The 12,765-nt window shown below is 46.0% G+C and overlaps 1 protein-coding gene across 2 annotated transcripts in view; it reads right to left on the minus strand.

The window, feature by feature from the left end:
- Positions 1–7,511, minus strand: part of SPPL3 (signal peptide peptidase like 3) — a 54,636-nt gene extending 47,125 nt beyond the window's left edge. Inside the window, exon 1 of one of the 2 annotated variants that reach the window (XM_032705836.1) lies at positions 7,281–7,511. In XM_032705836.1, the coding sequence (XP_032561727.1) occupies positions 7,281–7,303 (23 nt within the window). In that variant the 5' untranslated portion in view covers positions 7,304–7,511. The remainder of the gene's footprint in view (positions 1–7,280) is intronic. The other variant, XM_032705837.1, reaches the window with a different exon arrangement.
- Positions 7,512–12,765: the final 5,254 nt, after the last annotated feature.

A 12,765-nucleotide genomic window follows, 5' to 3' on the forward strand; every position in this document is an offset into this window, starting at 1 on the left:
AGCAGATGAACTGAAGGTTAATCTGGATTTGAGCCTATTCCTGCAGGTGAGCTTGCCAGCTCACGCCTAAAGTTAAAGATTGTGTGTGTGAACAGAGGGTGGAACTCCCTGCGACTCCTCCTGCTTCCCCCACACGACCTCTGCTGTGGAGGCTCCTGTAGGAACGAGGCTGTGCCATAAAAATGGAAGGGAATCATTTCACAGCCTTCAGCTACAGCCCCACTGCATGGGAAAAGACTTTCCTGGGTCAAAAGTCTATGAACCAGCTACAGGAAGTAAAGGGAAAGCAGCCAGACCTGAGAGACATGGAAGGAGAGAAGAAATGAGAGTCAAACAGGGTCATTTTCCTTTCAGATTCCACTGGGCAGGGAAAATGCTGCCATATATAAACTGAGAGATACGACTTTATCTCTCCAGCTTCTACATGGGCAACTTCAGTAAAAAGGGAGGCATCTTAAACACAACATTGTGCAGTAGAGAATAATTTTCTGAGTGCGTTCTCCTCTACTTCAGGATACTGGCTGGGATGATTTTAAAGAACCTCCTTTCTGACACTCTGAAAGAAAAAAAAACCACTTAATCCTTGCACCCAACACAAGTGAGTGCAAGGACACTCTCATTTCAAGGATTTATTATTCTGAATCCTTGTTGCTGTAGGATATTAACAACGTTCTGGTTTAATTGGTTAGTTATCAGTTACACAGTATCCTTCCGAAAATCCAGAACATTCTTTCTGACTGCCCTGTCTATATGATACCACTTAATGTGACACACAGATATGGAGGCTCTCCAAGGGAATCTGGGACCTGAGGCTCAGATCTGGCCCTGAGAAGAAATACTCAACAGAATCTAATACTGAAGATGACAGCACCACAGCCACACAATTAATGAGCTCTGGGACAATGTCATCATGGGGGATCCAGGGGACAGAGAGACACTTAATGTATCCTGAGAGCCGAGTTCCTGTTGGGATGGAAAAGAGGGGAGAACCCTGGTCTGGCAGAGCAGAGTATTTCAGGCACAGACACCAAAAGAAGGAGCAATCATCACCATTAGCATCCTTGGAAGAATCAGAGAAAAAGGGGATCAGCAAGTGTTGCAATGACACATATGCTCCATTAATCTTATTAAATCATCACCTTTCACAGTGGGTCTGATTGCCTGGATCCTGCCAGCTCGTGCTTCATTCCACTCAACACCCATCACCGGCTGAACTGTTTCAAATTATAATTCTAATCAGTGACACTAAAGCAATGCAGCACCAAAAAGAAAATGTGCATGATTAGTTTTTTCTACCAATTTCAGCCTTGGTTCTTCCTGCAAATCATGTCACCAGAATTCAATCACACTGTTTGACTAAATTACTTTTGTCAACTATTTGCTTTTAGAGTGTATTACAGTGCTTAGAGTCATCATAAAATGTCAAAGGGCAAGACAGTGGTCCCTATGCCACAGGTGTTGAGACATCACAATATCCAAATAATGAAATAAAATAGCTGAGATACTAAAAAAGACCAGAGTCTGTTCTGCTCTTCTTTCAAATTTTAGGAAATCAAAATCACTGCATTTTAAAAAGCATGACACATATTTCAAAGTACTTCTTGTAGGAAGGTTTCATAAATATCCATTTTTTGGCATTGTGCTTCAGAGACAAATGATTATTGACAGAGCTTTCAACAACTGAATCTAGAGTCAAAAATTGTGGTATTCACCAAAACAGAACTTATCTCAGAAGAACTTCATATCCTCAATTAATTTGTCTGGTGGTCCCCACACAACCCCTCAAATTCCAACAGCATCAGGTTGTTTAACTCATACCAAAATCCCAAAGTGCACAAAATTGCCATTTCTTTATTGGATCTTACCCTCCAGGAGAAGAAGGAGGTACTCTCAGGTCCATCAAACCTCACACAAACACAAGAACAATGGCAGATCCACACACCTAACAGCTCAATTACCTGTGACACAAGAAATCACACACTGATCATCTTCTGTTTGTGGAAATTCAACCTTCCATCTCCAGAAAAGCAGCCTGAACTACCCCCACAGAATACACAGACTCACAGACCCCTCAGGCTCCCACAGTTTTTATGGAGGCAGGAAGTGGAGTCCAGGTCCCTGCCAATCCTGGGCACAAAGGCTCGCCTGCTTCCTGGCCCAGCAAATATTTACAGTATCCTATATGAAATAAAACAGATTGAAATGGACACACAAAGCTCACCCTCTGAACAACACATAGTTTGGTGATGAGAACACTCCCTCGGAAGGTGAGAGATGCAAGGCCGGAAACCCTGGGGGATGGAACTGATCTCCTACATCCTGACCAAGTGCTCCAATCACTGGGTAAAAAGCAAGGAACCATTAACTTCTGCTGCCACAATACCCCGAAAAGGCCGAAGGTAGAACTGACACAAATCTTAATCAAAACAGGTACTGCACACCAGCACCAAGAGAACGCTGATTTTGTTCTTCGCTTTAACATTTTTCTTAAAGAATTATTAATGTGTTAGTAAATACAGGCTTTGCACTGAAGAGAGATTTTTTTCCCTTCTGTTAATCAGAGTCATTATACACATGTACATTCAAGTAACTGTAAACTCCACCTAATCCCACGCTCTTTGCTTTATTTGTCTTCCAGCCCAGTGCTGCAGACAGTGCCCCGTCTGCACGACACACAGCCTGAGACAGCAAAAGCTCCAGGGAGGATAACAAACAACTCAAGTGAGACCGGTACCGAAAGACAAACATGAACCACAAACGTGATGCTCGCAAATTTACCCAGGTTTAAGTCACTCTTCTGATGCCAGACACTCACCCACATTCATACAATGACATCCTTGTTCTCAGGAGGCTCCTAACAATCGTTAAAATGGAATGTGGCCGTAATTTCAGTTCCTGAAAAACGGGAGATTAAAGGCCAAACCCCACGTTTGTATGCCAAGATTTCATGACAGATTTTTGACAGCAGCATAACAGAATCTCATCTGTGTGCTTTGCAATCTGTTGCCTATGAAGTGCAGTATTTTAAAAGCCAGGTGAATGATTTGTTTTCTGTTGTAAACTGCCTCCCATCCTCAAAACACCTTCAGTAGTCAGTAAAAGTGGCCCAACCTAAACTGAACAAACAAGTAAAAAATCTTGAATGCAAAAAATTATTTCACTACTGCTTGACAAGTTCTGTCAACAAGCTGTAGCTCCTCTTACTCCCTGCCCTCCCACATACACATCTAATCCAGCCAACTAAGACTTAAAAGCACCACCTCGGTCTTCTGGAAGAGACTGCATTTTAATTCATGGCAGCAGCATGTTAAATGCCTAATTGCAATAAAAGCAAGTTCTCAGACCTCTGAATCCAGCAAGACTTCTAACAGCAACTGATTTGAATTCTCCCAGGAGCAAAGAAAGCATTGTACATTTACACTTATTCCAAAACCCAGTAGCTTTATTGATTACTCTGACACATCATTAGATTTAATTTCCACGCCCTTTGCATTACGTAGAGGAGCTTCTAAATATATCACCATTTCACTCATGAAAATTTGATGGGTAATACAAGAATCATTGTACTGATTATAACATTGTAATGAGGGAGTTCAGGTTGTTTTTAAGATCCATGACTCAATACAGTGCCTTCCTTTTTTCTCTTAGCTCACCTCCCAGTCCGTCTCCTAATCATCACCCTGACAGGACACGCACACACTGCAATCCATATTGCTCTTAGACAACACTCTGGAAAAGGAAATAATAAAAATGCATTCGGTTTTGGTGTAGAAATCTCCTTCTCCTTCCCTCTTCACAAACGAAGGAAGCTGTGAAAATCTTTTGTGCATTCAAAGGGCAAAAAAAGAACAAAGCAATCTCTATTGCCAGACTGGGCAACAGTAAAAAGGGAGGGGGTGTTACATCAGGCCTTGAAAAACACTGAACACCTACTAACTGAAGATAAACAAGATATGACACTGCTGTGCCCTCTCAATAGGCTCCAGCACAAAAATTTCACCACAAAGTGCTAGAAATTGAGGAAAGACCAAGTATTGCACGAAGTAAGATCCAGGTCCTGCTGCTCATCTGCTGTAATACTTCCAAAAGCCCAGTGCCTGAAGATAAATTTCTTGGTATTTATTAATCTCTTACACACATCAGACACATTGGTGATGGGCAAACAGCTCTTCCCATATTTATTCCCCCCCTCTGCTGCCGCAGGAACTTTGTCACTACCCAGTCCCACTTCCTTGCTGAATACAGACAGGAAGCGAGGGGAAAATGGGTATTCCACAACCTCTTTCCTCCCACAGTCCATTCCACTGGTAGGGAATTAATTCAGCTCCTATTTAATGCAGAAAAATCACGAACACCTTTCTGATGCAGCAGCGCTTGTGGATTTGAGTAACGGGCGGGCATCAGAGACAGCTCTTCCCTTCCCGCCCGTTACTGCAGGAACTTGACAAAGAAAGTTTCTCTGCTCAGTACTGACAAGCATTTAAAAAAAAAAAAAAGTGCATACCCTCTGAAGAGCATTTCCATCTGGCACTTATCCCACACTCACATTAAAATTAGTTTTTCCAGGATGACAGTATTCATTTTCCTCCCGCAAATTCTCAGTAGAGACTCCTTTCAAAGATAACACACCTCTATCTGAAACACTGGCTCAGCAAGACTATTTAAGACATTCAAAAAGAACTAAAATAAAACGACATGTGGTTATAGGTTGTGGTAGTACCTGAGAAAAAAAAAGAAGTTGTTGGAGAAATAACTTACAAGAACAGTGACAAAACATAATTCATGTATTTCAAACTGTGAAAGAGATGGAAAAAAGTTGTAGGTTTCCTTCTTAAAATACCTTAATAAAAGAAAGTAATTGCAATCATTTCCACTTGGTAATTAAAAAGAAAAATATAAACCTACCTTAAAATCTCAGATTTATATTTAACGAAACAATAAATACAGAAAAATGAGAATTAGTTCTCATCTCTTCAAAACAACATAATTAACGAGTTGTCAGTCACCGAGAAAAGCCCTGTTTTGTGTGTTTGCCAATGCCCAGTAATTACAGCTGGCAAGTCCACATTTTGTAGGTATTTCTAACACAACTGAGACAATTGTTTTAAAAACAGTCAAACCCACATAAAGTCTTATCATTTATGAAGCTCCAGTGATTCAACAACGCATGCTGAGAGTTATGCACAGAAAGGAGTAATCAAGCCTTACATGCCTGGACAAAAGGGAAGCACTACTGTGGCCAGGAACCAATTTACATCCAGGCAAAGACAGAGGTGTGAAAGGATTTTTCTTCATGCCAAATTCTGTATTTTCAGATATGAAATGAGGTGTGTGCACAGCAGCTGGACACTGCACCACGAACACACCTGTGCTTGGAAAAGCCACCTTCGCAACACAGAGAAAGGCCCAGGTCTGGCACACGGACAGGACGGGATCGGTCCAACTTCCAAACTGGACACCTGCTCACTCCTGGGCACAACTCTGCTGCACCACTCTCCTCGGGTCACCAAAAGGCACATTTTTCCTAAAAGCACTAAAGCACTGGCCAATTTATGCAGAGCTGCATTACCGTAATTAAAAATAAACCACGGTGAGACTGTTGCTCGAAGTGTAAGTAATGAAAATCCACAGGGAAGAGAGCAGCACTCCTGAGTCTGGAACTGGATTTTCGCTCTGTCCATAGCTCCCAATGCAAAGTGACAGAAACCTCAAATACATGAGGACATAGTGAATAGAGACACAAAATTACTGTGTTTTGAGCCTCACGTCCTTGTTCTGTTACAACCTCAGTACTGTAAGAAAGAACTTCCGCTCTTGAGACTCACCTGGGAAACGGTGAGGAATAACTTAAATCCCAACTTCATTCCCCTAAATATGCAACCTAAAGAAGAGCAATCCTCCCCCCAGCCTCTGTTAAAAAACCCTCCCTTTAGACTACTGCCATGGCAAAGACTCTCATTCAGAAAAGCAAAGGAGTTCATGATCAAAATAACGTACAACTGACATTTCCTTCTTTAAAGAAAGCTGACAAATCCCAGGGTAGTTATGCATTATAATTTCATTCTGCAATTAAACACACTAAGACAACAGTTCACTAGACATATTTAATTGAAACCACATTAAACTGCCTAAATCTGTAACCACATTCATTTACCATAACAACACTTAGTCAATCCTGTAAGTCAGAAGAGTTATCTTTTTGCTGTTGTTTAAAGCAGAGCACACCACTGCCTGAATTGGGCTTGTGACACAAAATAACAACATCTAAAAGGCAGAAGACCAGTGCAAATATTGGTTCTTGACAGAGAAGTGACAGAAGAGAGAAGAAGGGGTTTTGCCAAAGTCTCAACATGTGGCAGAACAGAAATCTCCATTGGGTTCGAAGTTCTGAGAAGTAATGGGAAAGATTTCCAGGACCATTCAGATAGGAGTATTACTTCTCTACATACAGCACACACCAAGGTCAAAGCTGTGATTTAACTCCTTTTTTTTCCAACAAATCTAAGAAACAACTCTGGATGATATCACTAGATTTAAAATGCAGGGTGAGTATCACAAATTGCTGCAGTGGTCAGGTCAATAGAGCTGATACACACGTAAATTATTTGAGATATTCTGGTCGTTATCCATGACAGCACAAAAAACCAAGAATTATACGAAGAAGCTGCACCCCGTCTCCTCTGATCCAGTGCCAGCTAGGCCCAAAGACAGTGTCAGGACATCGAAAAAAAAATGCCCTCTCATTGCTACACTTCATGTCTTCCCACAGGAACTGGTCTCTTCCTCCTCGTTCTATTTCCTGTACACAGCCCGAGCCCATTGTCACCAGGTGCAAACACACACACACACACACACTCTCACTCCCCGACTCACCAGCCTGCGCTGGCCCCGATCTCGCCGTGGGCAGAGGTGACCTGCAGCCTCTCAGCCTCACCGAGGTGCTGCCCCCTGCCCGGGCCCGGCGGATCGCAGAGCTCGGCTCACACGGAGCCCCCCGGGACAGCGGTGTCAGACCCGCCGGGGCTCCAGCGCTGCCGTCCCGCTGCCGGCGGGGGGATCCGCGCAGCGCGGCCGCCCCGTCCCTCCTCCCTCGCCCCTAATCCCTCCTCCTCCGCCGCGCTGAGCCCTCAGCCCGCAGCCCCTCCGCCGCTGGGTGCTCGATGCCCGGCCCCCCCCGCAGCCTCCGCCGCCGGCGCCCCCCGCCCCGCCCGGGACCCCCTCCCCGCCCGGCCCCGTTCGGCCGCCCCGGTCCCCCGCCGCGGCCTCGGTCCCGCGATCACCAGGAGTAGGTCTGCTCCGCCATGGCTGCGGCCGGCTCTGGGCTCTGCGGGGGCGGCCGGGCCGGTGCTCCTCCTCCGCCTCCTCCTCCGCCTCCTCCTCGCAGGCTCCGGGTCTACAGTGGCGGCCCCGCTGCGGCTCCCGGCCCAACATGGCGGCGGCTGTGAGGAGGGGAGGGGAGCGAGGGGGGGTCCCCGCGCGGTGCGGTAGATGGCGATTGGTGGCGGCTGGGCGTGCGGGGGCTCAGCAGCCGCGACGCGGGGCCGCGCTGGGCGCCGGCGGGGGCCTCATGGCCGTCGGGGCGGCGGCGGCGGCGGCGGCGGCGCGGAGCGGGCGGGCGGGGCGGGAGGCGGCGGCACCGGCGGCCGGGCCAGGCCGCGCCGCGTGCCCGCGCTCGCGCACGGCGGGGGCGGAGCCGCGCCGGGGTGGGAGGGGCAACGAGGGGCGGGGCCCGGGCCGCGCGCGGGGGATCACGTGCCCACAACACCCTCACGTGCCGCCGCCGGCCGCGCGCAGGCGCCGTGGGACGGGACAGAGGAGCAGAGGGAGGCGGCGGGGCGGGAGGGGCGCGTTGGTTGTCGGGCCCGCCCGCGCCGCTGCCGTTTCTCGGGGTGAGCCCCGCGGGCGGGCGCGTTCGCTGCGGGCACCGGGACCCGCGGGGGCAGCGGGTGGGAGCGACGGAGCTCCCTCCGGCAGAAAGGCAGCGCGGAAAGCGGGTGGGTTTTGAGGCTGGGGGCTTCCCCGGGCTTGCGGCGGGAAGCCGCGATTGCCCGAGGTGATGCCCGCGGTTACTCCCGAGCCGGCGTCTCCTTTTCCCGCGGCGGGCACCGGAGAAGCTGCTCCCCGCGACCCCCGGCCCAGGGTCAGCTCCCCCGGGCTGGCGGGGCTGTCTCGGCTCCTCCCGGTGGCCGGGGGTGACCCCGCTCCGCTCGGGGTACCGGGCTCCTCCCGCCCGATTCCCGCATCCCGCAGGAGCCCGTGACCTTCCAAAGGGGTTTGTGGGGTTCCTCTGAAGGAGGGTGAGGTTCTAAATGCACCATTCAGGTAAGGTAGTTCATACACGCCGGTGGTTTTATTAAATTCACAGGTATTTCTGGAGATTACCGTGTTTTTGAATTTGTGATCTTGGAAACCAAGTAAAATCGGTAGGATGAGATGCTCCAAGTGGGTTTTTAAGGAAGGAAAATAACGTTCCATGTGCTTTGACCAAATAAAAATTACATGCTCTGTGTTATCACCAGCCCTGTATCAAACCTGCACAGGTCCCAGGCAGGGGAACTGCTGCATTTACACTGATCTTGTCTCTCCCCTCCCCGGTTTCTGCTGCCGAACCCTCCGTCCTTCCTTGTTTCTGCCAAATGCAGAAGTGGTGTGTTCTGCTCCCACCTCCTGGGAGTTCACTTGCAGCAGTTTGTGCAAGTGGGGCTTTGTGGAGTTTGGATCAGTTGTCCCAGTCCAGCTGTGCATTCCCATTCATTGTTCCTTCCAGCGTGGGAGGGACAAGAGCCAGTTTGAACATACGGTTGGACATGACGTAACTGCATGGAATATAAATAGAAGAACAATGCCTGGGTCTGGTAAAAATAGGCATTTGGTTTTTTTAAAAAAAAAGGATGGAGAAATTCTATCCTTTAAGAGAATTTTCCTACAATCTTCAGAAAATTAATGGGACATTGGGACATTCTCATTGCACCTTCAGGGATCTCAGATGCAATTTGGAGCCCACTCTAGTTTATTTCTGTTAGTGGATTGAATAAATTAATTTCATCCTGTCCATCCATCTCATTTATTCTCTTAAATGGAAAAATCTTAGCAGGGTGTGTGGTCATGACAGAGGATTAAAAATAAAGAATATCTCATTTCACCTCTGTTCTGTCAGCAGCTGCTGTGTAGTCCTGGGTGGATCCCTTCATCCTTGCTAGCTCAGCTCCTGCATCAATACAGAGGAAACTGCAACATGTTCCAGCCACCTGAAGTTTTGGGATGCAGCAGCAGGAGGATGCTGCATGTGCAACACAGGTTCTCTTGGTCTGGGTGGAGGTGACACCTGGGATTCTTCTGTCCTAGTTAAACAGTGCTTTCATTAAGATGGTGCTGGGCTCTGAGGGCTTCTCCCCCTCTATTTTGTGCCTTCGAAACAAGTGATTTGGGTTGTGTCACTTCATCCAAATCCTCTGATTTTCATGGCCCTTTGGCCTTGTGGACAGGGACGACCTTAGCGCTCCTGACATAATCAGCACTTTACCCACTTACCAACAGCTGTTTGAGAATCGGATTTATCAGCTGCGAGGTGGAAACACTCCAAGTGCTGTGACTGGCCAGCTCATGGACTCCCTGCTGGGGTCAGTCCTGGCAGCTGGGTGTGCTGGAAGGACGGGAGGGTGAGGAATGCTAACATTCCCTCTCATCCAGCTCAGGCTGGACTACCTTGCAAAACTTCCTCCCTTATTTGATCTTTGCCCCTCCTCTTACACCCCACACACAGTCCCTGTGCCCAGCTCAGTGGACACAGAGCTTTGGTGGATGTGGTGCAAGGAGAGAGGAGGAGCCACGCTCAGAACCTGGAGCTCTGGGTACACAGACAAGTCGGTCCATTTTGGAGAAATTCTGGAGTTCCCACATACACACAAAAGGTAAAAGATACTCAGGCTCTGGGAAGGACTTGCACAACAGAGAACTTCCCTGCTTTTGTTCTCCCTCAGCACAGCAGAAAAATCTACAGGAACACTTAGATAATGACCAAATAATTTGGAATCCTCCCTGCTGTGGTGGAAACCCAAGTGTCTGGAATGTCTGTGCTACCCTTTTCATTGATTATAGCACAGTAAATGTAAGAGGAAAAAAAGAACCTCTCTGTCCTTTTAAATCACTGCAGGGAAAGATAAATCAGGGCTTCAGCCTTGTCTTGGCACTAAAGAGCCATCCTTAATTTTTTTTTTTCCCTGAGAATTGGATGTTAAACTGATATTGGTATCTATGAAACAATATCCCTGCTTTGTGTCCTTATTGAAGTAGCTTCCAGTTTCTCAGTCTTGCAAAATTTCCAGCACATTAATTTGGCACAAATGATTTATAGCTGATGAGCAATTAAAGTACAATTTCTTTCAGCATCTCAGGCTTTGTGACTAGACTACTAAATGACTTTTCAAGCTTGCTTTATCATTACAGGATAGCAGTGGGATGAATTCACGGGAGAAATTTATTCCTCCTTGCAGACCCAGCATCTGCTCTTACTGCAAATTGGAGCACTGCTTGCATTCCCCAGATAATTTCCTCAGCATATCTTTTGTACAGTCTTTCTTTGGACCTACAAGAGAGCTTTACTCTGAATTTCAGTGACAGTTTACTCTGACATTACAAAGTCCTTCCAAAACACCTGTTCTGTCTGGAACCTTTGATGTAGGCTGATGCTCTCCTTAGACCTGTCAGGTATTTCAAAACTAGGAGCAAACAAAACCTTTTTTTTTTTTTTTTTAATTTTTATATTTGGAAAGTTAGCTCCCAGAGGCAAGTGTGGTGGAGAAAAATCAGATGAAAGTACTGGCTACAAAGAGTCCTCACCTCCAAGTTGTTTAAATGTCAGAGGATGACATTTAGCTAACCATGTCTTGATTCTGCTCTAATGGAGGTGGAAAGAACCAGAGTAGCTTCATGTAGACACTTCACCTTTCAGGAAAGGACATGACAGGTAGAGTTGTCAACCCTGCTTGGTTTTGGGAGGAACAAATAACATGGAAATGAGCAGAAAGGAAAGGCAAAAAAAAAAAAAAATCAAGAGATCCAGTTCTGACTGTACAGCTGGGAGCTACGCTGGGCTATTTGCCTGTAGGACCCTTGCTAAACACAATTAAAACTGTAGTGACCATATGTGTGACAGGATTCTCTTCACTACCACCTAGTGGGAAACTCCTTCATAACCCAACTCCAGAGCTGCTCCTGCTCTCCAGCCTCATCCTGATGGTAAAACAGGGAATAAATGTGGGGAGGAACCAGCTGGGTGACTTGGGAAGGAAGGACAGTCCTGCTTCCCCATTACAGGTGGAGGAATATTGTAGAGAGAGCCTGTAATTTAAACCCATTATCTCACTATGACTCCAAGCTCTGCGTCCAGCCCAGTTGCTAATGGTTGTTACACCTTCCTTAGTTTCAGTGAGACTCCCAAAGTTTAACAAATGTAAAGAGTAAAATATTTGTCCTTCTAAATGCAACTGAAACCTGCAAATGGTGGCAATCAGAACCCTGAGGAGTTACTCCAGTGTGTCTCAGTCAAAAGGCAGCCTTGCACCTTCTTGGCTCTGGAAGCTTTGGTCACACTATTAAAAGTATGGAAGGAGGCACCAATGAAAAAAAACCCAGCTTCCTTCTGTGTAAAAATCACATTTTTCAATTACAATCACATATTTACAAACAAAACTACTAAATTAGAATGTAAATGGTATATACTTGAAACATTAAAACCGTGTATTTGAGCGAGTCCTTCCCTGCTGGGACACTCAGGGTTTGCACAAATCGCTGAAATCCAACCCCACAAAAACAACATATAAATGACAATTATCTCAGATTTTTCACACTCCTGTTTGCCTTTTGGGACTGAGCTCCCAAAGCACAAATAATCACCAGTTTTGGTACTTGGGTAGCTTTCTTCCCCCCCAATAACAGAAGTGAGGGTGAACATTATCATAATAGCTCTCACATTTCAAGGAGGGGATTATGTTAATGTCATTCAGGCCGGTAAAGCATTTAGCAGTCTCAGCAGGAAGAACATTAAAATGGTAAAGAATTATTAATAGAACAATTTCTCTGTGTTTCTTTTGCCAATGGCAATTTTACCACCCTATTCAGGGAACTACACGGGCTCCCTCTGGAAGCACTTCTATCATAAATACATTTAGGTTTTTTTCCCTTCTCTGTATTCTCCTTGAAGCCACATTACACTGGCTTTATCCCAGCAAATTACTGTATTTTTCATCATGTACACTTAATAGTAGATATTATTCAGTAAATTAAAACATCAGAGGTAAAAATGGTGTTGATACAAGAAGCCAGGCATTGGGAGCCTGTTCTGCCTTCCATGCTGTTCACAGCACTCTCCTGTCCCTTACTGGGGCTTTGCCCAAGTGCAATAAGCAGAATACAGACCAGTAAGAGTAAAATATAGGAGTAATGTTCCTATTGGTACCCATTTTACTTTCATGCAGTTGTTTTCAGTGTTAGTAAGTATCTATTTAATTAGTAATTCAGTATTACATGTAAGGCAGAAGGGATTAATTGGAACACTTAATCAGGCAGACTATTATTACCAATAAAATAGAATTTCATTAGAGGAGCTCATGCACATCCTTGCCTAGAAGGAAGTGGAGAATGCTGGAAGGTAGTTTTGTAAAATAGCTATCACTGTATTCACACTGTCTGCTACTTCAGAGAGAAGAAAATAATTTTTAAAAATGCATTGGGTTATATTCAAATGTAGTAGGAGAAAACAAAGTG

This window comes from Chiroxiphia lanceolata, chromosome 18, assembly GCF_009829145.1.
Source record: "Chiroxiphia lanceolata isolate bChiLan1 chromosome 18, bChiLan1.pri, whole genome shotgun sequence".
Taxonomy (NCBI): Eukaryota; Metazoa; Chordata; class Aves; order Passeriformes; family Pipridae; genus Chiroxiphia; species Chiroxiphia lanceolata.